The following is a 25,756-nucleotide window of genomic DNA, read 5'->3' as shown; positions in this document are numbered from 1 at the left end:
GTAGTCATAGTTAGCCTCAGATATTCATAGTTAGCCTCAGATATTTATAGTTAGCCTCAGATATTCATAGTTAGCCTCAGATATTTATAGTTAACCTCAGATATTCATAGTTAGCCTCCTATATTCATAGTTAGCCTCCGATATTTATAGTTAGCCTCAGATATTTATAGTTAGCCTCAGATATTCATAGTTAGCCTCAGATATTTATAGTTAGCCTCAGATATTCATAGTTAGCCTCAGATATTTATAGTTAGCCGCAGATATTCATAGTTAGCCTCCTATATTCATAGTTAGCCCCAGATAGTCATAGTTAGCCTCAGATGGTCATAGTTAGCCTCCGATAGTCATAGTTAGCCTCCGATACTCATAGTTAGCCTCCGATATTCATAGTTAGCCTCCGATATTCATAGTTAGCCTCCTATAGTCATAGTTAGCCTCTGATATTTATAGTTAGCCTCCGATAGTCATAGTTAGCCTCCGATATTTATAGTTAGCCTCCGATATTTTAGTTAGCCTCCGATATTCATAGTTAGCCTCAGATATTCATAGTTAGCCTCAGATATTTTTAGTTAGCCTCCGATACTTATAGTTAGCCTCCGATATTCATAGTTAGCCTCCGATATTTATAGTTAGCCTCCGATATTTATAGTTAGCCTTCGATATTTATAGTTAGCCTCAGATGGTCATAGTTAGCCTCAGATATTTTTAGTTAGCCTCCGATATTATAGTTAGCCTCCGATATTTATAGTTAGCCTCCGATATTTATAGTTAGCCTCATATATTATAGTTAGCCTCCGATATTCATAGTTAGCCTCCGATATTCATAGTTAGCCTCAGATATTTAGAGTTAGCCTCAGATATTTATAGTTAGTCTCAGATAGTCATAGTTAGCCTCAGATATTCATAGTTAGCCTCAGATATTTATAGTTAGCCTCAGATATTTTAGTTAGCCTCCGATAGTCATAGTTAGCCTCCGATATTTATCATGGGGCGAGCAATGATAGCGTGGATTCGTAACGACAACAAAACGATTTCACTGTAATGACATATAACAACGAGAAGACGATGTTATTGTCGTGTTTTCATATTCAGTCTATTACTTGTGTAATACTAGATCTAGTCGTGATGAAAATGCCAAAGATATTCGAAATGTGATGATTGTCATTTCAAATTGTCCCAATCCCAGATTTGTGGTCGACCGGAATTGCTGAATCATTAGCGAAACATGTATAATCGGTCGTTTTACGAACTGGTTTTTGTTAAATTATACTCCTGTCTCATCAGTCACGCGTAATCTGGACGTCCAACATGTGGGTCTACCCTATCCGTCTTTCCTTCGGGCGATCAATGTGTCTGGTACTTTAGCAGGTAATTTACGCTATAGAAGTTAATTGTTACTATGATGTATGGAGCTCAGATGAATGATTGATGGTCTCCTGAAGTCCATTTGTTGAATAGATAGCTAAACTACGGATACATCATCATAACAAGAGTAATGTTTCCCTAAGAAAATACAACGTAACATTGTTTTGTAAATACGTCAAAGTTTGAGAATGAAATAAATTTCTTTTGAAAATCTAAACAAATGTTTTAGTTGCTTTTGAACAACACAATCCTCCCTACCTCACTTTAGGCCTTAGTTCAAACATTCGGTCAAGTGTGGAAGGCAGTCGGTTCTGTCACCGAGCCGATTACTTCTTAATCGCACCAACTGTTTGACCCGTTGTCAGTATAATTTGACCGGGAGAAATACTGTGCTGGGTGCCTCCTTCGGCATGGTATTTGAATGAGATGGCTCTCTAAAGCCGGCATCAGGTCCGCCCTATCGGCCCCAAGCACTCATTACACACATGTACGCCTGGAGACACGTCCTGAAGTGACCTTTGACTGTAAATAGGTTGTTAAGCATATGATATCAAACCATCCCCTCTAAATGAAGAAACAAACCCAAACAACATATTAGCATACTTCCTAGTGCTGTCACAAAATATCGGAAAACAGGTATATCGCAATACATCGGTATATCGTATTGTACCACAATACAGAGATGATATATTGCTGTATCGCAATATTTTTTTAAAGGGTTATTTTATGTATCATTCTGCTTGGTAATCTAACTTTGCATAATTCTACAAGTTCTAACAGATATGTCAATAAGCATAACACAGGCTTTTAATAGTGGTGGGAATGAGTTCAAATTTTGTAATCGATGGTTGGTTTGACAAAAATCTTAAATCTATGTGATCCATATTATATACGATTAAGTTTGATAACATTCCGACAACAACTCATCATAAAATCGAGCACATCTTTCCTATGACAATATATCGGGATACGCATCGCAATATATTTATTCTGTATTGCAATCTATCGTGATACACTCTTTGCGTATTGTGCCCCCCCCCCCCCCCCCCCCCCAATATTTCCCTTGTGCAATGGCTAAATGTGTATAATTTAAAATCATTTGGAAATTATCTTTAATTTGTTGGTGAATATTTTTGTTATTTCCCTATTTCATGATACAGTGTACATGTATGTGACTTTAGTCTACAGCGTTCTGTCGACGCTGACTTTCCATACAATACATCCACTACATACTCTTGATTTGTCAGCCTCACTTTTTAAGATGTACTGCATGCACGCCAAGAAAACAAATAAAACAGAGATCCCAGCCTGATTGAATTTCTGACCGGCCATCTTGGAATATTTGATAGTCGTGGCGCCAGTTATATATAAGTCCAACTCCTGTTCCATTGATAATATGCAAATCTTAAATTGCATGCTTTTGTCACGCTAACAGCTATGTCGGTCTAGTAACATATCGCTCACATCCTCAAACGCCAAGATGACCCTGATGACTTTGTCTCTATCCCGGCTATTGATTGGTTGATTTTCATCGCTCTGTGGACGACAAACATTCTCTGCGTAATAATGAAGACTGTAGCGACGGGACATTACCATGTGATAAGCACAACAATGGCGATACAGCTTTATGTCCGGGACACTCGTCGATCTAAAGTACGGAATCCTGGGAAATAAATCGATGATTGTTAAAGTGGTGTTGATTGAGTTACTGTTTAGTTCACACTTAATATATGTCTACAATGGTCTGCCAAAACGCCCCTGTTGTATCTAAAATTGGCCAATTAACTCAAAAGAACATTCTTTTCCAACGATATTTTTCATGTGTGACACATCTGAATGATTTGTCTGAATGCCGAATGACACTAAATAAACAGGAACTGCTAACACACGCATGCGCATTTTATAACTTTCCATAAAGTTTGTTTTGAACGGGATTTACTGTTATTGTTATATAAAGGAAGCCGTTCGATACAGTGCGAATATGTACTGATTAACAGTCTTTAATCTGTGTCACTAGGAGACACATATGTATTAATGGAGGCCACAAAAAGATAAGAAATTTTAATTACTTTTAGAAAAGTAAGACGCATCTATACTATTCTGTCATTGTAGAATTTGAATTAAAATGTTACGTTATCGATTTTTTTGCCTTGCTAACGCCAAGGTGCCCGACGTCCGTCAACTCGTACTATTACAAAGTAACTATTGGGGAATGTTTGTCACGTGCTACAAAGCTTAGTGAGCTACATGAATCCTAAACTGGTACCTTTAGAAATATTCCACATATTTATACGTTTTCGAATTCTTCTAATTGTAAAAATGTTAAATAGTATAAAAATTGTCATTATGAAGCGTTGATCCTGACATGTTGTTTTCGATATACAATTATGTATTTTGACAGAAAATATCAGAAAAAAATGTTGGGATAGCGTGTCAACAAGCTGATCGGTCTGAGCAGTTGTGCCGACGCCACGGGAAGGGTGTCTGGCCGCCTTACCTTTGAGTGGCACTACCACACAGAACAGACCGCTAACCTTTAGCAGTATCTAATTGCTGGTATTTCATTTTGAGTCTGTCCCTTCCTTTTATTGAATCAGCTCAATTTGTAACGGCAGTTGATTACCCTGAAGTTACGTCCTCACGGCACTGGGACCAGATGTCCGACCTGGAAAAGACAGAGGTCAAACCGAGGCTTGGTAACAATAGTCGTGTGGCTATCCCAGCTAGAAATAGAGGAAATCTTGTCATTGCTGCTTATATGCAAGTCATATTAAAAATAGCTGGTATGAGGCATTTAATTTCAATTCAATTGTTTCATCGATTTGCAAATGCCATCCAAAAGTTAATTAATCAGACATTTTTTTGTTTGTTATGTTTGTGTTTTGTTAGTTTTAATTTTGTTCAACGGTTGATGTATAATGTATAAGATTTATTCAACTACATGTAGAATGTGTGCCTACATATTTCCCTTGCGGAATTCTCATTTTAATTTCAATCTAAATGTACACTCAATGTTCCTCTTCAAATCGTAAAACAGTCTCTTTTGAATCGCTACAAGTCTGTTTGAATGCTATCTGGAAGTCCTAATTTGAGCACAAAAAAAAATGTGTGTTCATTAAAATGTTTCTCTAACTTTCACCTTCTATGTTCCTAATTCATGAAATCGATATTTTACGTAAATACTTTGTTTTGGAATTGTCTGAAGCTGCAATTAGTATCAGGTTTGAGCTACTTAAAGCTGATTGTTCACAGAATTCCTGACAATTAGTGAAGCGCTCTATCGTGATGGCGGTGTGACAGCAGGGATCGTGCTGTCTTTTTGGATCATACAGAGACCAAGACAAGAGGGATATAGGGCCCGAGTAGGAAAGTCGTGTGTGAGATCATATAGAGACCAGGACAAGATGGATATAGGGCTCGAGTAGGAAAGGGGTGTGTGAGACCATATAGAGACCAGGACAAGAGGGATATAGGGTTCGAGTAGGAAAGGGGTGTGTGAGATCATACAGAGACCAGAACAAGAGGTGTATAGGGCTCGAGTAGGAAAAGGGTGTGTGAGATCATACAGAGACCAGGACAAGAAGGATATAGGGCTCGAGTAGGAAAGGGGTGTGTGAGACCATATAGAAACCTGGCCAAGAGGGATAGGGCTCGAGTAGGAAAGGGGTGTGTTAGATCATACAGAGACCAGGACAAGATGTGTATAGGTCCCTAGTAGGAATAGGGTGTGTGAGATCATATAGAGACCAAGACAAGAGGGATATAAGGTTCGAGTAGGAAAGGGGTGTGTGAGATCATATAGAGACCAGGACAAGATGTGAATAGGTCCCTAGTAGGAAAGGGTGTGTGAGATCATACAGAGACCAGGACAAGAGGGATATAGGGCTCGAGTAGGAAAGAGGTGTGAGAGATCATAGTGTTCGAGTAGGAAAGGGGGGTGTGAGATCATATAGAGACCAGGACAAGAGGGATATAGGGCTCGAATAGGAAAGGGGTGTGTGGGATCATACAGAGACCAGGACAAGATGTGTATAGGTCCCTAGTAGGAATAGGGTGTGTGAGATCATATAGAGACCAAGACAAGAGGGATATAGGGCTCGAGTAGGAAAAGGGTGTGTGAGATCATATAGAGACCAGGACAAGAGGGATATAGGGTTCGAGTAGGAAAAGGGTGTGTGAGATCATATAGAGACCCGGACAAGAGGGATATAGGGCTCGAGTAGGAGAGGGGTGAGAGATCATAGTGTTCGAGTAGGAAAGGGGTGTGTGAGATCATACAGAGACCAGGGCTAAAGGGATATAGGGCTCGAGTAGGAAAGGGGTGTGTGGGATCATATAGAGACCAGGATAAAAGGGATATAGGGCTCGAGTAGGAAAGGGGTGTGTGAGATCATATAGAGACCAGGACAAGAGGGATATAGGGTTCGAGTAGAAAGGGGTGTGTGAGATCATATAGAGACCAAGACAGGAGGGATATAGGGTTCGAGTAGGAAAGGGATGTGTGAGATCATATAGAGACCAAGACAGGAGGGATATAGGGTTCGAGTAGGAAAGGGGTGTGTGAGACCATATAGAGACCAGGACAAGATGGATATAGGGCTCGAGTAGGAAAGAGGTGTGTGAGATCATAGTGTTCGAGTAGGAAAGGGGTGTGTGAGATCATACAGAGACCAGGGCTAAAGGGATATAGGGCGCGAGTAGAAAGGGGTGTGTGAGACCATATAGAGACCAGGACAAGAGGGATATAGGGCTCGAGTAGGAACGGGGTGTGTGCAATGGGATAACTAAAAGGATCAATTAGAGACAGAACAAGTTTTGAAGATCTTAGGTCTTGAGTGGTGCTGGGGGATGGGGAAGTACGGTATTGAAATAACAAGAAAGAGTGAAAAGAGAGCGACAGGGACGTGGACATTTCTCCCACAACCGTTACAGTTTTCTTCAATCCCGACTTCGTGGATAAACTTTGACGAGATCTTCAACATTTGTGGATACCCACTAGTGCTCCAGTTGCTCAAACGTTTGTTAGTTATCCAGTGGTAAGGGACAATTTAAAATATTAATACAACGAAATGAAGAGCACCCGATATCATTTTACCGCTGAAGATTTGTCGAGATAGAGAAGCCTTGTGTGTTTTGAGAATTTATGTTGCTTTGAAATCCCTTACTTCTTAATTGCATAGTCAACCTTGAGTAGACATGGCCTGGACACTATTTCATTGGTCAATATTCTAATAATGATGTCAAGTAACAGCGTTTTGCGACGTTATTTTTTATCAATTCGTGACATTTTGGTAACCAAACGGCTTTTATGGAAGGAAAAGGCACACAAAAAACTCGTGGCAATTATTTATCGGGTTTGTCCAGCTTTCATTAGTTGTAAAATGCTCTCTGTAAACCTGATGTCTTTATCTAAAGTGAAGAGTAAATATATAATAATTAGTAACGTGTCACATTTCAACACATATATGTATCATCCACTACTTGTTACCATGCTTAAGAACTATGCTAAAGAAATGTCCGGCCAGTGCTGACCTAGGACACACCACTATCACACTACTTAATGCATTTCATAATAATAGCTTATTTTTTACCAGAGAATGCATAACTGATAATTATCTATGATGGATCAAACCTTTTTACCTTTTCAGGTTGACAAGTTTTCATATACTCGTACAGTTTTGGCGTTGTTACTCCTTGTCGGGATTTCCTCCTCTCGTTATTTCGCTTCTTTCTTTGCTCGCAACAAAGCAAAATGAAGAAATATCGTAAAAAGGCGACAACAACTTATTGATAACGTCACATGTGACTACCATTCGACATTATCATTGATGTATTGGTATGAGGTTACAGCAAAATACAAAAAGGCGGTTTCGAAAAGAAACAAAGGTGAAGAATCGAGAATGTCTGGCTCTATTACTTAGTGTAGTTGATGTTTGTTGTACTGGCACTGCATTCATGAGCGGTGGAGACGGCGCTAGAGCCGTACGGGAGGGAGGCCTAGTCTCACCAGAATTTGTGATTAGATGAGTCTTATTATGATTAAGGAGGTCTTAGTCACAGAGAATCAGAAATGTTGAGAATGGCGTCAGGAAACGATTGAGCAGCCATGATTGATGAGGTCATTAGTCACGCACTCTGTTACCTCTGACGACATTCTGCCATCTATCACACCTTGTATCACTGGTCAGCTCCTACTAATAAACGTTAACCCTATCCCTAAAGTTTGGTCTATAACGTTATTTCAAGCAAAGGAAGTCATAGTGCAATTGTCAAATTAAGACGGCCTTATCCGGTTTAGATACGCTGAAGTGTCCCTTTTCCTTACTAAATATAGAAATCATATATTCCCTTAGCTATCTTATTTACTGCATACCGGGAAATTCTCGTCGTTGTCAAATTTTTGCCTATTTCTTCCTTCATCAATGAGGGCGAATTTATCATAAAAGCGAATTTAAGTTAACAGCATACCGTACATAGTTGTTACATTTTACTGGCTAGCTAAAGACAGGACGACATTGGATTATACCAGTGAAGGACGTACATTTGACTGGGCATAAACAATGAAGAACGTACCAAATAATTACTGGGCGGAAGTGTTCCGGTATACCAAATATTTACTGGGCGGAAGTGTTCCGGTATACCAAATATTTACTGGGCGGAAGTGTTTCGGTATACCAAATATTTACTGGGCGGAAGTGTTCCTGTATACCAAATATTTACAGGGCGGAAATGCTACGGTATACCAAATAATTATTGGGCGGAAGTGTTCCGGTATACCAAATATTTACTGGGCGGAAGTGTTCCGGTATACCAAATATTTACTGGGCGGAAGTGTTCCGGTATACCAAATATTTACTGGGCGGAAGTGTTCCGGTATACCAAATATTTACTGGGCGGAAGTGTTCCGGTATACCAAATATTTACTGGGCGGAAGTGTTCCGGTATACCAAATATTTACTGGGCGGAAGTGTTCCGGTATACCAAATATTTACTGGAGGGAAGTGTTCCGGTATACCAAATATTCATCAACCAGTTCAAACAAGTCGGTTAACCTTATGTTTCTTTCTTTCAAGCAATATGCAGATTGCAAGCAATATTAGTACTATGACAGTTTACAGCGTCAGATAGCTAGGATATATACCTGTGCAAATCCGATATTCTCAGTTTAATGGAAACAGCATTTATGAGATATTTTATTATATATCATTGAGTCTTTTAAGTACTTGCAGAAATGTCTACTAGAACAGAAAAAGAAAAACATAAACCCCATGCATATCTTTTTCGTTCAAGTAGATTTTCAACAATCGGCAATAATAGTTCTACTTATAGCAGGCCTATCCTATAGTGTAGACTATCATCGTCAATTGTAACGCTGACTGGCGTATTGGGAATCGAACAGAAGATATATTATAGGCAACTTGTGAGCAAGTAAACACGGACGCCAAGACGAACATGACACTGTATACGATGTCTTCGTTCAAAGATAAAATACGTGTTTTTGATTGCTTGAATGGAAATACAAACCCCATGTGCTTCCAACCCCGGAGCTAACTTTATGTATGGTTTGGCAGATATCCTGCTGTGACGTCAACGAGCACGCGAGATTTACTTCCGGTATACTTGCCACACAGACTACAGCTTCCGCCAGGCGACATTCCAGGGTCGGCACAATATTTGACGTGTCTGAAAATGAACTCCTATTTCAGAAACCTTGACTCACGAACAATATTTGTCTTTTCTGGTCGTTAAAAAGGGTTTTGAATATATCTGAATTTTCTTTTTGCATTGTGCATATTCGTTACGTAACATCATTTTCCTTTAATTTGAGATAAACAAACAATGGACTTATACATAAACAATGGATTTCCTATCTTACATTAATTTTTGTTTACTTTGAGGTTTTCCACAGAAATAATATTTTCATAGTTAATGCAGGATAATGCAGACGGTATGTACAGTGCCTTCATAAATCAAGAACAAACGGTACAAGCTACATGCATTCAAACACACAAAATAAGTAGGCATTCAAAACGACTGAATCAAATTGCACGTACATGTTAGTCCCTAAACAATAAAGGGGTTTCTGAGACATGATACACTATTTAATTTGGAGACAGTGAACGGACCAACATTATCCTGTTTTCAATATTCATAATATGTATTATCCTCCCTGGTCTTTCATCCGTGGACTAGTTGACATCCCATCATAGACTGTTTTCAGAAATACTGAAGAAGGCGATACATCAGCCTTTGCACATGCTCACATCTCGTAAGTCATATGACATGTTAGAGAGATGCGTTTGTAAAGTGTCCCTAACGTACAGTGTAACACCATCACAAATAAACCGGTCGTTATAAAGCTTAGATGTTTTACATGATATAATACACCACGTGCCTAGCAATAACTTGAATAGCATATTGTACACGTGATGACACACTATCAAACCACAACATTGGGTCACATGTCTTCAATTCCCTGGCTAGCATTGAACATGTTTCTTATTGAGTTGAGTTTGTTGCTTATTATCCGTCGGGGGTAGATATTCCAAATGAAATTTCATAATGTAATATATGGAATCATTTACGTAATATTGCAAAATATCACACTTTACTGAAAGATATATATAAAGAGTTCTGGAATTCATCACACCATTCTGTAAAATCATCGTATTACTGTATAGGAAGGTGAGCAAATATTACAATATATCGACATTTCAAAATTATATTAAAAAAATTACATTGTAAATTGCCAGACAAATATTTTGCAATATATTAGTGATGCAATAAACAAAAAATAAACAAAAAAATACAAAATAACAAGCCAATCAAATAAAGATTTTACGTTCTTTTTATTTGATGTTGATATGTGAGTTGGCATGTGGAGTTTCCTGTGTCTAAAGAAGTTCTAGAAGATAAGGATAGTGGTTATTTGTTTTTTGTTTTAGTTTTTGATTTGTTTTTGCGGTTGGGGGTGGGATCCTGGTTTTATTTAGCCCGGGGGTAACATTTACAATTTAACTCTTCAAGAGCAATTATAAAACAAGATTTTCCCTATTAATAATGAAAAAAATCGTTTATGGGATTCCAATTTTAAGAGGAGGCGTATTCCGTCTTTTCGTATTGCAGAGTTATCTTCTCTTGTGAGCAGGGATTGATTGTTACGTCATTGGTTTGTGTGAGAAAATTGTGTTGTTTCCTCAAAAATTAATGATGGTACTCTCACAAACCAATGACGTAACAATCAATACCTGCTCACAAGAGAAGATAACTCTGCAATACGCAGAGACGGAAGGCAAGGTAATGTCTTTTATGGTTTTATATTTTGTGAAAATTTGCACAAATAAGTCAAGTTGATATCGTTGAATTGCTAAACAATACCAACACGTCAACCTACGCTGACGAAAGGTTTCAATGATCATCAATACCCGAATGCTGACTATATAATATTTTTGTTCACAATAATTTAAAAACGGTCAATTGTGTCTCAGATCGGTAAATGCACTCCCTCCCGGAACACCTGGTTCTCGCATTTTTGGTTTTTCTTTGGTTAACAGTGTAATCCCTTTTGCTTCTGTTTTGTCATGTGTTCATTTGTTTGTTGTCTCCTTGGTTCCCGTTGTTTTTCGTTTTGTTTTGTGTCTACTTGGTTCCCAATGTCTTTTGGTTTTTTTGTGTCTCTTTGGTTCCCATTGTCTTTTGTTTTGTGTCTCCTTGGTTTCCGTTGTCTTTTGTTTTGTGTCTCCTTGGTTCCCATTGTCTTTTGTTTTGTGACTCCTTGGTTCCCATTGTCTTTCTTTTTGTTTTGTGTCTCCTTGGTTCCCGTTGTCTTTCCTTTTGTCCTGGTGTCTCCTTGGTTCCCGTTGTCTTTTGTTTTGTGTTTCCTTGGTTCCCATTGTCTTTTGTTTTGTGTCTCCTCGGTTCCCATTTTCTTTCTTTTTGTTTTGTGTCTCATTGGTTCATGTTGTCTTTCCTTTTGTCTTGGTGTCTCCTTGGTTCCCGTTGCCTTTCCTTTTATCTTGGTGTCTCCTTGGTTCCTTTTGTCTTTCCTTTTGTCATGGTGTCTCCTTCGTTCCCGTTGTCTTTTGTTTTGTTTGTTGTCTCCTTCGTTTCGGTTGTCTTTCCTTTTGTCTTGGTGTCTCCTAGGTTCTCGTTGTCTTTCCGTTTGTCTTGGTGTCTCCTTGGTTCCCGTTGTTTTTGTTTTGTCTTGGTGTCTCCTTGGTTCCCGTTGTCTTTCGTTTTGTTTGTTGTCTCCTTGGTTCCCGTTGTCTTTCGTTTTGTTTGTTGTCTCATTGGTTCCCGTTGTCTTTCCTTTTGTCTTGGTGTCTTCTTGGTTCCCGTTGTCTTTTCTTTTGTCTTGGTGTCTCCTTGGTTCCCATTGTCTTTCGTTTTGTTTGTTTTCTTTTTGGTTCCCGTTGTTTTTCGTTTTGTTTGTTGTCTCCTTGGTTCCCGTTGTCTTTCGTTTTGTTTGTTGTCTCCTTGGTTCCCGTTGTCTTTCCTTTTGTCTTGGTGTCCCCTTGGTTCCCGTTGTGTTTCGTTTTGTTTGTTGTCTCCTTGGTTCCCGTTGTCTTTTGTTTTGTTTGTTGTTTCCTTGGTTCCCGTTGTATTTCGTTTTGTTTGTTGTCTCCTTGGTTCCCGTTGTCTATCCTTTTTTCTTGGCGTCTCATTGGTTCCCGTTGTTTTTCGTTTTGTCTTGGTGTCTCCTTGGTTCCCGTTGTCTTTCGTTTTGTTTGTTGTGTCCTTGGTTCCCGTTGTCTTTTGTTTTGTTTGTTGTCTCCTTGGTTTTCGTTGTCTTTCGTTTTGTTTGTTGTGTCCTTGATTACCGTTGTCTTTCGTTTTGTTTGTTGTCTCCTTGGTTCCCGTTGTCTTTCGTTTTATTTATATTGTCACCTTGGTTTCCGTTGTCTTTCTTTTTTTGAGCCTCCTTAGTTTCCGTTGTCCTTTATCGACCTTGAGTCCTGATAATGTTCCTCGGCATCGACGCTTTGATTATATATTGTTTTATCATCCATTGGTTGTGATCATATCCTGATTCTGATCCTCCACCCAACACATGCAATTGTGTTGCCTGTGTTTCGTTGTAGTTAATACGTAATAGTACTGTATTCTGTAATCGATGACGAGGCTTCACTCTTTATCATAGATAGACTGACTACGTCCCAGGAGTGCCATATATTTCTGGCCTAGTAGATCTTCGTTACGAACATTGAATAGGATTTGTTTTTGTTTATGGTCACCACGAATGTGTCAGGCATGATGCCTCTCCGATGTATAGGTTGTATGTTACATCTGAGACATGTGTGGGTAAGAAAGTGCGACCCCTTATCACTGAGGAACTATGTTATCAAATTACAATCGCATAAAAAGTTGTATTAGCGACTAACGTATTTGTTTTTATTCTAACTTTGTCAGCAACAGCAGCAGTCACCCGACTTCAAGGAACAGGTCTGGATATCGTGTACTGTATCATTGATGAATGATGTATAAGTTAGCGGTCCTGTAGTTCACAGTTCACAGCGTTCCGACGCCGATCGCTTTCGTGTCCCTTCCGTTTGACTTCTCCGATTCTCAGAAGGATAATAGGTGACGGACTTTTGCCTCCCTCCACCTGTAATAGGTCTATTATCCTATCTGTATTTACAAATGTTTTTCTGTCTTAACTAACCTCAAACAGCACGACGACCCCACGCTGCTGTTTTATCGTTACATGTAATGGTTTGATTCGTTGAACTTCGTTGCGCTCGAAATGGATTTGTTCAAGTCGAAATCAAGATTGACGAATACCGGTCTTTACTTTCGGGTTTTTCGCTTGACTTCATTTCGTGGGCGACACAACCAACACATAGTATGCTTAATTCAAAACTGAACTAACTGTAGATACAGATTATATCATTTGACCTGCTAGGAACAGATGCTATTGTGTTCTAATTTTGATAGTTGTCAATAACATGAAGTTAAAGAGTCATACTGTTTTCAAATATCTAGTCAGTAATACCATTTACTCAAGCTCAATCATTGTGTCGAATACAAATCCTTTAGCTTTAAATACATTCCTGAACAGTGTAGCACCTTTGTTTGCACTTCAAAAGTCAACACATATGACTAACACAACAGCATGCATGATAAGTGTAATAACTGAAGACCTTTGTTATGTATACCACTGTAAAAGTGTGTTTCTATTTTGTACCAATTTCTGTCGCTAAAGCGATACAAACATTCATTAACTGTGTGATAGCGTGAAAGGGCTTCGATACCTTCCTGCTACTAGATTCTATTCTCATTAAAATGTATCGTGAGATGTATTTCGATAGCAATCGCTGACACGCCAACAAATTACTCACATTTTCATTCAATTCTTCGAAAAACAACAAGGGAAAGTATTTCGTCTGTCACCTTGACACATTTGAAGATGCTATAACTATCTGCAGTATATTGGTAAAAGACATACTCTTACATACAATATACAAGCTTTAAAGAACTGTCATACTTGACAAAGCATATAGCAGGGTCAGAATTAACAAATCCGTACTCATGCTCAGGCGTACTTACTTTCTCTGCCAATTTCAGATACAAAAAATTCAGAGAGAATTTAGACCAAATGGCATGTTCATTTGATTGTTACAATACCAAATGTTCCAAACAAGCTACAAGACGCATCCATACTAAAGCAGGATAATGGTCTCTGATAACGAGTCCAGATACTAAAAATGCGCCATAATTACAACAGATATCGAGCATGTTCACTGCACGACTCAAACATATTGAAAATAACAAATCAAACTTTAATAACATGTGGACAGAAACGGTTTAGGAGTATACTGAGAGGTTAACGTACGAACGTTTCGATAGAAATCCTTCTGCAAGCTGGTGCCCCCCGAGCATGACACAGACATGTTTATTTTCCACAATGTCTGTAAGTGTAAACATAACTTCTATTCGGATAGTGTGTACAGTATGCTACATCAAGTGACTCAAGCATGATACAATCCGAATCACCCGAGGTTACCCACGATGTTTAGACATTGATTACTCATCGATATTGGGTGATTATGACCAAACATCTAAAACTACACGAGGAATTGCGAAATACATTCTGTTATGATGTAGGCGACGTTTCATTTGGGGCCGGTCGATAAGTTTTAGATAAACTGTCTTTTGAATTGTTCGTACTTTTGTTCCTCGTGCACAATCCATCGATGAAGCAGTTGTTCACCAATCGACCCAGTATAGTCACTCTTCGACAACCGGAAGCGACAGATGTGAATGCACGCTGACGATTATAGTGATATCAGATAACGTTGTGAAAAGGGAAACGAAATGATAAAGTTGCAGCAATTTCAGCTCTGTGATAAAAAGGGATGTAGCCGCCATGGTTCCACTGGTCTGATTCTTATTAAGTGGACATGACGAATTTCCGACCAGTTGCCAGTTGTATCGGAGCCGGACCATGTCACACAAATTATCACAAGACAACAGCTCTGACAGGACTCGTCCGCACAAAGACAACTGTTTATAATATAACGTTTATTCAATTTTAATACTTGTGATATAACAAAATCGACAAGAACAGCAGTATTTCTACAGGAACGAATACTCATATTATTGATTGCGCGGTAACAAGGTTTTGTTATGCAGTGTTACAACACGAATTTCAAACTAAAATACCGATATCTTGAATATATATTGAATATTTGGTTTACTTCAGAGCACCTATGTTTGCAATGATTAGCGTTACACCCATGGGTAATTGCACTTCTAAAAGATGAGTTACACCATGTCATATAGTTGTTACGTCCCTTGGAACAAGTTGGAAATCCATAATATTCCATGCTACTGCGGAAAAGACATGGAATGTGCATAAATCCCACAAATATATTATTTACGGGTTAATATCAATTTACAATATTAGTAAAGTGTGTAAATTATGAACTGTGCCACCACTCAAAAAATCTAACTGTGTTTATGGAGAACCGGTAGTCCAGTGGTAGGACGCGGGGCTCTTGACCGCAGGGTTGCGGGTTCGAGTCACGGCACTGTGTTGTAGCTTTGAGCTATATACTTTACTCCGCTTGTTCCAGTCTACTCATCTGTAAATGAGTACTTGGTTGGGCAGTGCTAGAATTGCAGAAAGCTAGCTGTGAGCGCCGAAATGGCAACACCGGCTGTATGCTCCCCAAGGAGTTGAGACAGATATTGGCTAGTTGCAAAGGCCCTATCTATAACCACGGATAATAATTTGTGAACCGCTTTGAGACGACCTACAATCTAGGTTGTGATAAAGCGGTATATACGAACCCCGAATTATTATAATTATTACTGTGGCTATTACGGTTACACCTCGGGGACTAAGAAATCCACCAGCAGAGTCTACCATCAGGTGATTGCACCTTTACAGATTTGCTACTCACTCCATATAGTTATACTTATAATGATAACGTCATGGTTTGTGAAATAATTATGCGCAGGATATTCTCAGGTTTTCCCAGTGGCTTTGCTGAAAGACAGAACTATTAGAACCATACGTTTGTTGCTCAAGCTTTTTAAACTCATGGTTTAATTTTTTGAGTTTATTATTATTCAAGAATGGATGACACTTATGACGTTAGTATACATTGTAATACATCATTGGTTCATGCATTACACGTTTATTGTTTAATATGTACATGTACATATATGGTTCGGTTTGGTTTGGTTGTGTTTTATGTCCTATTAACAACTATGGTCCAATTTAAGGTCGTGCATTGATGTGGTGGCTTTCCATTCACATGTTCAGTAGTACAGGTGTTTGGGAGACAAATCTTATCTTTAGTATTGTACATGTATGGAGTCACTCACATGTTTATTCTTACACAAGTATGAATCTGAATTCACGCTTTCATTAGTGCACGTGTATGGCAGAAACGTCACCGTTTTATTGCTCTACAAGTATAGGAGACGGTGCTCGCGGATTTAAGGAGACTGCTGCTAGTGGATATTAACTTAGCCGTACGTTCTGTCTAATATTGCGATACTAAAACTCTTATCAAAATAACATTACATCGCTCCTGTGAGGTGCTTAACTGTCACCATACACTTGGCAATAACGACCACAGTCCACTCGGATACACGTTGGAGACAATATCTCTATCCGGGCTTCTGTCAACACGATTATTGTGTCTAAACCAGAAACAATAAAACTCTAGCAGAAAGACAACAAAAACTGCCTTCACAGCCGTATAGATAGACAGGTTGGTTATAAAGTCTGGGGATATTGCGTAAATTGCTTTATCAGTACAATACTCGCGCTACTCTCTGGTGGTATTAGTAATTAGATGATCTGCTTTATGCTTCCTTGTTGTTATTTGAAATAGTAGGTGACGGATCAAGTTAACTTGGAAAATCTTAAATAACTTCAAACAGAAATTTTACACGCATATGTAAAATTGTTTAAGTTAGTGTTAATTATTACAACATTTATATCACAAGATGCAAACAAACACCATGATTGCTTTCTCGTAGGCTAAGTGTTGCAACCGATGATCATGTGACAAATATCAGAAAGTTAGTTTAAATAAAGAAATAATTCTTCTCGAAGCAGAGATCGTACCAATTCCAAATGGTAGAAAAAAAGTTCAAGTACCACACACGTAATTTCTATACTACATATTTGTTATTTTCAAGGGAAGGGAAATGAGCAAAACACATCTGGTTAACTATTAAGCTTTGAGTTTGGGTTGGTAAGTTGTAGAACTGTAGTCACGTTTATTGTCGAAAGTATACACCTATACACAGCAGGAAAACCGGCCTGTTTATAAATATTTCTGCTAATATTATTACGCAGATTTACAATGGCATAATAAAACTTAATTTCGCTCTTAACTTTTTATTATTTTTTGTCCATTATTTTGAACAGCTGGATGAGAGATGTTAGTTGTAAAGTCTTAAATAATAATAATATACAACATTTGTATAGCGCCCTATTACAAACTTACTGTAGGTCCTTGTACAGCACAAGTTAGATTTATAGTAGACAATGAAAGGCATACAAATCAGCATTTTCATCAGGTAACATGACATTTAGTGCCATATAAATGTATAGGGTGGTGTTTATATTACATCCGCTCAAAAAGAGACTTAAGTGCAGACGTAAAGAGGTGGGTCCTTATATCCCTCTTGAATTTTCTACTCTTTTAAAATGTGTACACTTAACACCTTATTGTGTTTAAGAATTCGTAATTTTATATACTTTTAAAACAACAACACCGACAAAGCAACGAATTGTATTTGTTTTATTTTTGATGAGAAGAAACAAAACGATATAAACTCCAAAGGAACAAGAAAGAAACCTGATGAGAATCCCGATGCCGCTTACTGTAAGTTGATTGAGACAAGTGTTTTACGGCAAAGTTACATAATGTATTGATCTGTGCATTCTGTTGACATTGTAGCATTTTAATTCTGTCTATTTATGCTATGTCTGTTATCACGTGCAAGCATGGGTCTGTAATCAAGTTGTGGGGGAGAGCTAATAATGGTCGAGTAGCGACGTACACACAACCATGGGCGTTTCCTTAATGTCAACGCAATGAGGGTATCGAGCATCCAATCTGTCGATACATGCTATTGTTCGGAACAAAAACATGACAATGTCTTATCATCAGACTGTACAGAAACTCTTCTCTCGATAACGAGAAAAACATTCACCGAGACGAATCTAATAAAACCAATATAATGGAGGGAGTGCGTTATCGAAGTGACATCCGTCGACATTAACGCCGCCATGTTGGTTCCCTGTTGCATGCTGCGGGTCTTGAAAACCCACACGAGGTTTGAGGGTCACAGCACAAACATGTATGTCCTCTCCTCTTCTGTTCGTCATATATCGGTGTATTTCCGTCTATTTAGTCCTCCGACACAAGTGTTATCTCGTTGCTACAGAGCGTTGTATTTTATCACTAAATTAATTATCTTAATACAATTTTAAGTAAATATAAATCATATATTTTTCGTTTTTAATTTCGAGAAGTAGAAAAAAACATGCCGATGTCTGGAATACTGTTTTGAATGACATTCATTGTTCCTATGGTTACCGTATACGTATATGGTGACAGAAACGAGCAGCCGCAGTCGGCCTTAAGGTCAAGAATACCTGATATCGGCATCGGGGCAACATGTTTCGGATCTGTAAAGAGGGTCTTCTATGTGGCGGCCCTTGGTCTAGGAATTGGTCGTCTGCATCAGTATGGTATAAAATGTCCTCTACACGATTATCAAATGGTTATATTACTTTTTTTCTAAAACACATGCATACAATGTACACAAAAAGACTTTTTCATCTTTGTCTTATGTCCATTAAAGTCTTTATCAGTTTAAGAATATAGGAAGTGGGCTATTGTAAAGATCAGTTCAAGGTAAGAGCAGAGCAAAAGATCTTTCTGGTGCCCCATTCGGTAGGCTTATGATCAATCTATAGGTACTACTTAGTATAACTCCCTACCTCTAACTTCATTACATGTCGTTTTTTCATTACATTCTGTTATATTTATTTTCTATTTTCTTTAGAAATGAAAGTCATATTTACTACTTTTAAGCGATATTCCCTACGTCTTAATCATTAGTGTTCCAAAAGCATCGTCGTTCATATAATCACTGTACAGTGTAATGCATCCGTGATTCATTCCCAAGATAAAGTATTGCTGGTGGTATGCTGTAAATAATTGTTACCATCAAAGTAATCAAGTCCCGAGACGACTTCATTGCGTACGTCATACGGTTAATGTTAAAAAGATAAATTAATTATTTTCTTTATTTAACTAAAACTAATTATTTTGTTCTCCGTATAATTTGTTTAAAGCGTTCTTTCTCTAAAACTTCATCATTTTGTGGTAGTGTTATAAAAGTGAATTGCTAGAATTTTGTTGATGAAATCAAATTGCGATTCCAGTCCATCATTGTTGAACGTCAGTGTGTGTGTGTGTTTGCAGACCATAAACACGACCATTTATGACGGAACACGTCGCGTGCTGAAATCTTATTAAGTTTGATAGCCGGCATAGAATAATGTTTCTGAGAAGCTTGTTAGCGAAAACGTAATTTATTCTGATTATTAAAAAACACAAATTAGGAATTATAACGAAATAATCCAACAAATGTTGAATTCTCATGTTTGAAATACCCCAGAGATCCGTTTCTCATTTGTCAACATTTTTTCTCTCTCGTAAAAATCACTTGTATTGCACGTCCGCACACATTTTAGGTATTCATAATTATTTTTGGTGGGTGTCTGGCATTCCTATTCCCTTACCCTATCTGAACTAACATTAAAAGTGAATGTGACGTCACACTGCTAAGTGACTTTATCATATCTAGCTTCACATGTACTGTTCCCTTTTTTGATGTAATAATTCTTTTGTACACATTAGCCAATTGAAGAAAAGGTCCTCGGATTAACCCTAACCGTTTTGAACATTGGTGATGGTGTTTTAAGAACCAAGCAAGAGTTATATCCCTTTGTGGCAACACAACCGAATATGATTGATAATAAAACAGATAATTAAAAGTCTCCGTGCTATTAAAATTAAAACAAATTCTCTATTTACAAAGTGGAAAGCCTTTATTCGAAGTGATGTTTTGTAAGTCTCATACACGTAGTGCTAGTTGTATCCTCTAGGCTTCCCGTTTCCCACTTCACTCACTCGTTCGTTGCAGCGCCCCAACCCTAATCGAATTGAAGTACATGTATATACATACAATATAGACAATGTGTATCCACAACAACACATGATATCATGTTCTCCTTATGCATGGATCAGAGGATCAAACAACATGAAAACTTCAGTACCTTCAGTCAAACTAGGAACGCTATTCTCTCCCTAAACGCAATGATTATGTCACATCTGTCAGGTTTAAACTTCTCTGCAAAAAGTCATTGATTAATACTGGTTGTTCATGGTTATAAATAACCCTTTGATCATATTGATATTGGGATAATGGATTGAAGTATTCTATTGAAATCATATACTACCAGAGGGCTTCCGAAGGGAGCTCTTATTCGGCACTCTTTTCGTGCTGACCAGATGTGATTCCCGCCAGAACCGATAGTTTATGGTTTCATATGTCAGTGACCGTCTGTCAGGTTGCATTAGCACAAAACGTCCGCCAGAAAATGTAGATTTGAATGTTGTGACAATTTGTAACAAGTTGATAGGGAATGCTGGAGACATCAGCAAAGAAGAGCAAATGGAGGCGCCATGATCGTTCTTCTATAGTTTAATCATGTTTGGTTGGATTGCCTCGTTTTCGTCACAGACGTGGATGATACACGATTGAAGTGGTAAATACATTGTGAGCAGGTATTGATTGTTACGTGATTGGTTTGTGTGAGAAAATTACGTCGTTTTCTCAAAAATTGATGACGTTACTCTCACAAACAAATGACGTAACAATCAATACCTGCTCACAAGAGAAGATAACTCTGCAATACGAAAAGACGGAATATAAGTTATTTCAGCTTAGGTTTGTGTCCGGTTAGGGCAAAAACAAACAATACTCGCTCCACTGACCTTACAATGACCGCCATGCTCTCATATTCTCGCTCCCCGAGACCTATACATGGCTGTCATGATATCGTATCCTTGCTCTCTCGAGACCTAACTATTGACTGTCATTTTTTCGTATTCCCGCTCCCCCGAGACCTAACAATTCGCTGTCATGTTCTTTTGTTCTCACTGCCTCTAAACATAAACTGTTCCTATCCTCGTTGTCATGTTTATGCATCGCGTTTATGTTACAGCAGCGCTGGGGCGAGAACGTTTGTAATGCGATGGTACAAGTATCACAGGTATAACATCATGGTATGTTCTTTTCCTGTCATATGATGAGGTTGTTAATGAATATAATACAATGTAATATAAAATAATTTATAATATTATAATACAACACAATAGTTCATATAATATTGCATATGGTTTTCTTTGATTATATAACATAACAGCCCTTGTTCCTTTTTTTGTCTTGCAAGTGATCAACCTCAAATTACGATCCGGATATTTCGTTCGGACCTCTACCCTTTGATTCTCACTGTTTGAATAGCTTATAACTGATGATATGTTATCCAAAAAATAATGACTTTTGTCACATTCAATACGTTATTATATTGACCTGAAAGATTTTGCTTTTATCTTTTGTTTAACTTTCTAATAACAGCTTCGGTCATTTAAGGACGTACCACCATGTGTGTTGTGTAAGCGTACATGTGTGTTTGTATGGTACTTGCCTCCTGGTGATAGCGCGGATCTATTGTCGACTTTAAAGTGTTATCTCACTGAAATACCATGCCGAAGGCACCCGGCACAACATTCCTCCCGGTGACATTATACTGACAGCGGTTGAACTAGCAGGTGCCATTAACCTTAATGCTGTTCGTTAATATAGGGGATAACAACTACTGTAAAGTACTTTGGTATGTCCCGGAATGGGACCAGAACCCATTGCCTTCCTCACCTGGGGAAACGTTCAATAATAAAGCCAAAAGTGATAGGGTAATGCAAGTTCTATCAACAATGACAAGTACTGTATTGATATTAATATAGACAATACTAATTCTGCATAAGGTTCCTTAAAAAACAGAAATGCTGACATTCATCCCTAAAGGTTTAAAATACAGTATTTATGAATGAGCTAATGATATGTATTTAAATACGGCATCATACCAAAATTTAAGCGTTGGTTAAATTCGAATGGATAGACGCTACGATCGTCATCACAATGTTATGTGACGTTTGCGTTTATAAAACATAGTATGATGACATAACGACTCCGTTACAATGCCTTGGTTCATCTTGCCGTCAGTCCTTCTAGGGTCTGCGATATCCAGTCCTAAACAGAATAACAAGGGGCAGACGTAACACTAAAGATGATTTCTATCGTGCTTGCAGGTCGGTGATAGACATCTCAGAAGGCACAATGGCAGATGTTGAGTTCCCGGAATGGCCACTTGTAGATTTGCTGCATGTCGATGGGAGCTAGCGATATATCTTGGCAAATGTGTAACACTGTAACAAAGATAAATGTCCCTCTCCGCACAAACTTATAGAAAATCAATTGTAATACAACTCTCTGCCTATCCGTCACAGACTTTATATATGTTTGGCCGTGATGCATGATGTGAATCAACCAATTAATGGGATAAAATCACCAGAGTCTAACGGATTCCGAATATACGTGATAATAAACTATATCGATAATTATTCTGAATAAAAAAAACCTGCACGATTTAACCAAGTGATGATGCATCTGTTTAGTATTTAAAATATAACATCCAATAAACAAAAATAGATCATATACAAACAGTTGTAATAAAAATTGTGAAAAGAAACAAATCATTTAGCATTTTATTCCATGTGTATTGGAAACATGGACTATTTTATGGGTATGCATAACCGTTTAGCATGTGAGGTTTCTGTTCACTTCAGCTCGACTAGCCATTATTTGGTTAGTGATGGCGGAGCGCTACGACCTCTACAGAGGAGACTCAGGCCTTTGAGCGTACATAATTCTGTCACGTGATCCAGGTCCTCAGCCAATTTGTAATTTTCGATTGTTGATGATGTCGCATTCAATGTATCGGTACCATTTCCCTCAATGGTGTCAAACACTCTAAAGATGATGATTTACGGGGCCTTACTACTCATGCGCAAACATGTCCCAAGATACTTCCGTGCTCTGTCCTTCCCATGAGTCAGTTGATATTAATGATTGCCGCCACACAAACGCAGGACGTCTGAGCACAAAATCACACGAAACGATGAACTAAAGTAACAAACCGGTATAAATTCTTTTCAGTTATTACGCCATAGCGTAAAATGATTCTTCGCTCTTTTCAGAAGTTATTAAATTTAGAATTACTGGAAATGCTACTGAGCTAACAACACGACATTGGAAAAACGAATTAAGTTTCAATGATAAGATTTGATTAAGGTTATGTGAATAACAATATAGTTATTTTAGAAGTTCTTACGGTATTAATTACCAAAAAAGAGGTCTATTTAAAACCATTGTTTATACAGAATACACCGGTATGATAAATGAGCAACAGGTACTCGTAAGTTAAAACCGTAAAAGAAAGAGTTCAAATGAATACATTACAGCTTTAAATAACTTATAATATCGAGTGAATGCAGAAGATATTGAAAGGCGACTCTCGTAACCGTAATAAAGCGATAATGATTAAGACAACCGAACGCCACGATATATATAGGTAGCATACCCATAATTACAAAAGGCGGTAACATGTAAGACTTGGGGAGTTACAACAGCTGTACACCAATGGTAACGACTGTGCTGTGAGGGTTTTACAGAACACGGGGGAATACAAATGTCAAATACATATTTGCAGGACTAGCTTGTGCTGAAGTAAATAAACACTTTCGTGGTTAGATCTTATTATAAAACTGGCTATCTCCATTATCAGCTATCTATCTATAACTGAGGTGTTTAGTTACTCACATTCCAAGCTTGTTCTTCAAAGGTTTAAGTGCAGTTACTTTGCCACGCGTTGTCAGGTTTTTGGCTCTTGAAAAGGCATCAAAGTTGTAAGGAACTTTGTCGAAGTAAAAGTTAAAGTAGACAATGGCCGCTACAAACAGAAGTTTTTGAAGCAAATTGAGCAAGTATAAAAGCGAGTAAAGTGTCAGCGCATTTAAGCTTATACCTCGTCTATAGCAATGGGGTGAATGTTCGTCATTCGGAGACTTCTTAATGAGACGTACATAATGTATAACATACGATAAAAACCTACAAGAGAATAGTTATTTATATGGTGTGTTTTCCCAACTGAAACCTTAACCTAGAATCTGACTTATACTTGTACTGACCCACTGACAGTAGCATTGACTCCCTTTTATATATTTTAACTCACTTAGATATCTATTCAAGCGTACCCGTAGAATACTACTCTGACCTTTTTGTGGCTTGTCAGATATTACAGACGACATATCTGACGCAAACTATCGCAAACCTTTCTTGACATGTTGAGTCCTTTGTTGACTACCTCCGTCTGACAATATCTCTCCAGACATACATTTACTCGTCATTCAAACAATTTACCTCCCATGCCCTGGAAATGATGACCCGTCTGTGTACAGGACATGACGGCCGATATTTGAAGTTGTCATGGCCCGTCTGTAAACAGGGGATGTCGGCCGATAGTTGGAGTTGACATGGCCCGTCTGTATACAGCTGTCAATTGGTCACTGAAGCTTTCATGGTCAGTTTGTGTACAACTGTCGACTGATCACTGGAGTTAACATAGCCCGTCTGTATAAAGCTTTCGACCGATCATTGAAGCTAACATGGTCCGTCTGTAAACAGGGGATGTCAGCCGATCTTTGGAGCTCGCATGGTCCGTCTGTATACACCAGTCGGTTGATCACTGGAGCTGACATGTACATCTCCCGTCTGTATACGGGAGATGTCAGCCGATCTTTGGAGCTGATCTAGACTGTCTGAAGGAAGGAAATGTCAGCCGAACTTTGCAGCTGACATTCCCTGTCTGTATAAAGAGATGTTGGCCTATCTATGGAGCTACTTTGACCCGTTTGTATACAGCTGTCGATTTATCTCTGGACCTGCCATCCCCTGTCTGTTTACGGAAGATGTCAGCCGATCTTTGGGGTTGCCATTCCCTGTCTGTATACGGAAGATGTCAGCCGATCTTTGGAGCTGCCATCCCTTGTCTGTTCACGGAAGATGTCAGCCGATCTTTGGGGCTGCCATCCCTTGTCCGTTTACGGAAGATGTCAGCCGATATTTGGTGCCGCCATCCCCTGTCTGTATACGAAAGATTTCAGCCGATCTCTACAGCTGACATTCTCTGTATGTATAAGGAAAATGTCAGCCGATCTATGGAGCTGACATCCCCTGTCTGTATACAGGAAATGTCAGCCGATCTTTGCAACTTACAGTCCCTGTCTGTATGCAGGAGATACCACCCCTATCTCTGGCGCTGCTTTGACTCGTTGGTACACAGCTGTCAAATGATCACTGGGGCCTGAAATCCTCGTACATGTATGTATACGGAAGATGTGAGCCGATCTCTGAAGGCTGATCTCAGGAACTGACATCCTCTGTTTGTAAGGATAACATGGCCCATTTTCATACAGCTGTCGACTAATCTTTGGAGCTGACTTGGCCCGTTCTAGATACAGCTGTCGACCAATCACTGACGCTAAAATTCCCCATCCTTATACAGTTGAAGGCTGATCTCTGGAGCTAACATGGCCCGTCTCGGAGATATGTTAATTCGTTGTTATCGTTCCGTCCGGCATTCTCTCTGTCAGCCAAATAGATAACGTCTACCTACTCACCCAAAAGATCACAACTGACATTTAAGGAGATGCAAGGAATCACTCGATAG

The 25,756-nt window shown here is 38.6% G+C and overlaps 2 protein-coding genes across 2 annotated transcripts in view; one reads left to right on the top strand and one right to left on the bottom strand.

Annotated features, from left to right (window-relative positions):
* Positions 1 to 25,756, top strand: part of LOC110463651 (tsukushin-like) — a 98,554-nt gene that overhangs the window by 22,873 nt on the left and 49,925 nt on the right. The window lies entirely within an intron of this gene.
* LOC110463639 (uncharacterized protein DDB_G0286299-like) lies at positions 11,377 to 24,490 on the bottom strand. The gene is made up of 3 exons (XM_021518422.1): positions 24,448 to 24,490; positions 23,848 to 23,977; positions 11,377 to 12,154 (listed from the first exon to the last, which is right to left on the bottom strand). Exons 1-3 carry the CDS (start codon positions 24,488 to 24,490, stop codon positions 11,377 to 11,379), a joined length of 951 nt encoding a protein of 316 aa, XP_021374097.1.

The sequence above is a fragment of the Mizuhopecten yessoensis genome, unplaced genomic scaffold (genome assembly GCF_002113885.1).
Source record: "Mizuhopecten yessoensis strain PY_sf001 unplaced genomic scaffold, ASM211388v2 scaffold10919, whole genome shotgun sequence".
NCBI lineage: Eukaryota > Metazoa > Mollusca > Bivalvia > Pectinida > Pectinidae > Mizuhopecten > Mizuhopecten yessoensis.
The sequence above is the reverse complement of the archived record's forward strand: the minus strand, read 5'-3'. Positions and strand labels throughout refer to the sequence as shown.

Bases quoted from the DNA above. Each gene is read 5' to 3' on its own strand.
- LOC110463639 (XM_021518422.1), bottom strand. From the start codon at position 24,490: ATGTCCTGTACACAGACGGGTCATCATTTCCAGGGCATGGGAG. The intron at 23,978-24,447 runs GTAAATTGTTTG...TTCTGTTTGTAG, and splicing joins TCATTTCCAGGGCATGGGAG to CGGCCATTGTCTACTTTAAC. The intron at 12,155-23,847 runs GTGAGTAACTAA...ACAAAACGAAAG, and splicing joins TTGAAGAACAAGCTTGGAAT to ACAACGAAAACCAAGGAGAC.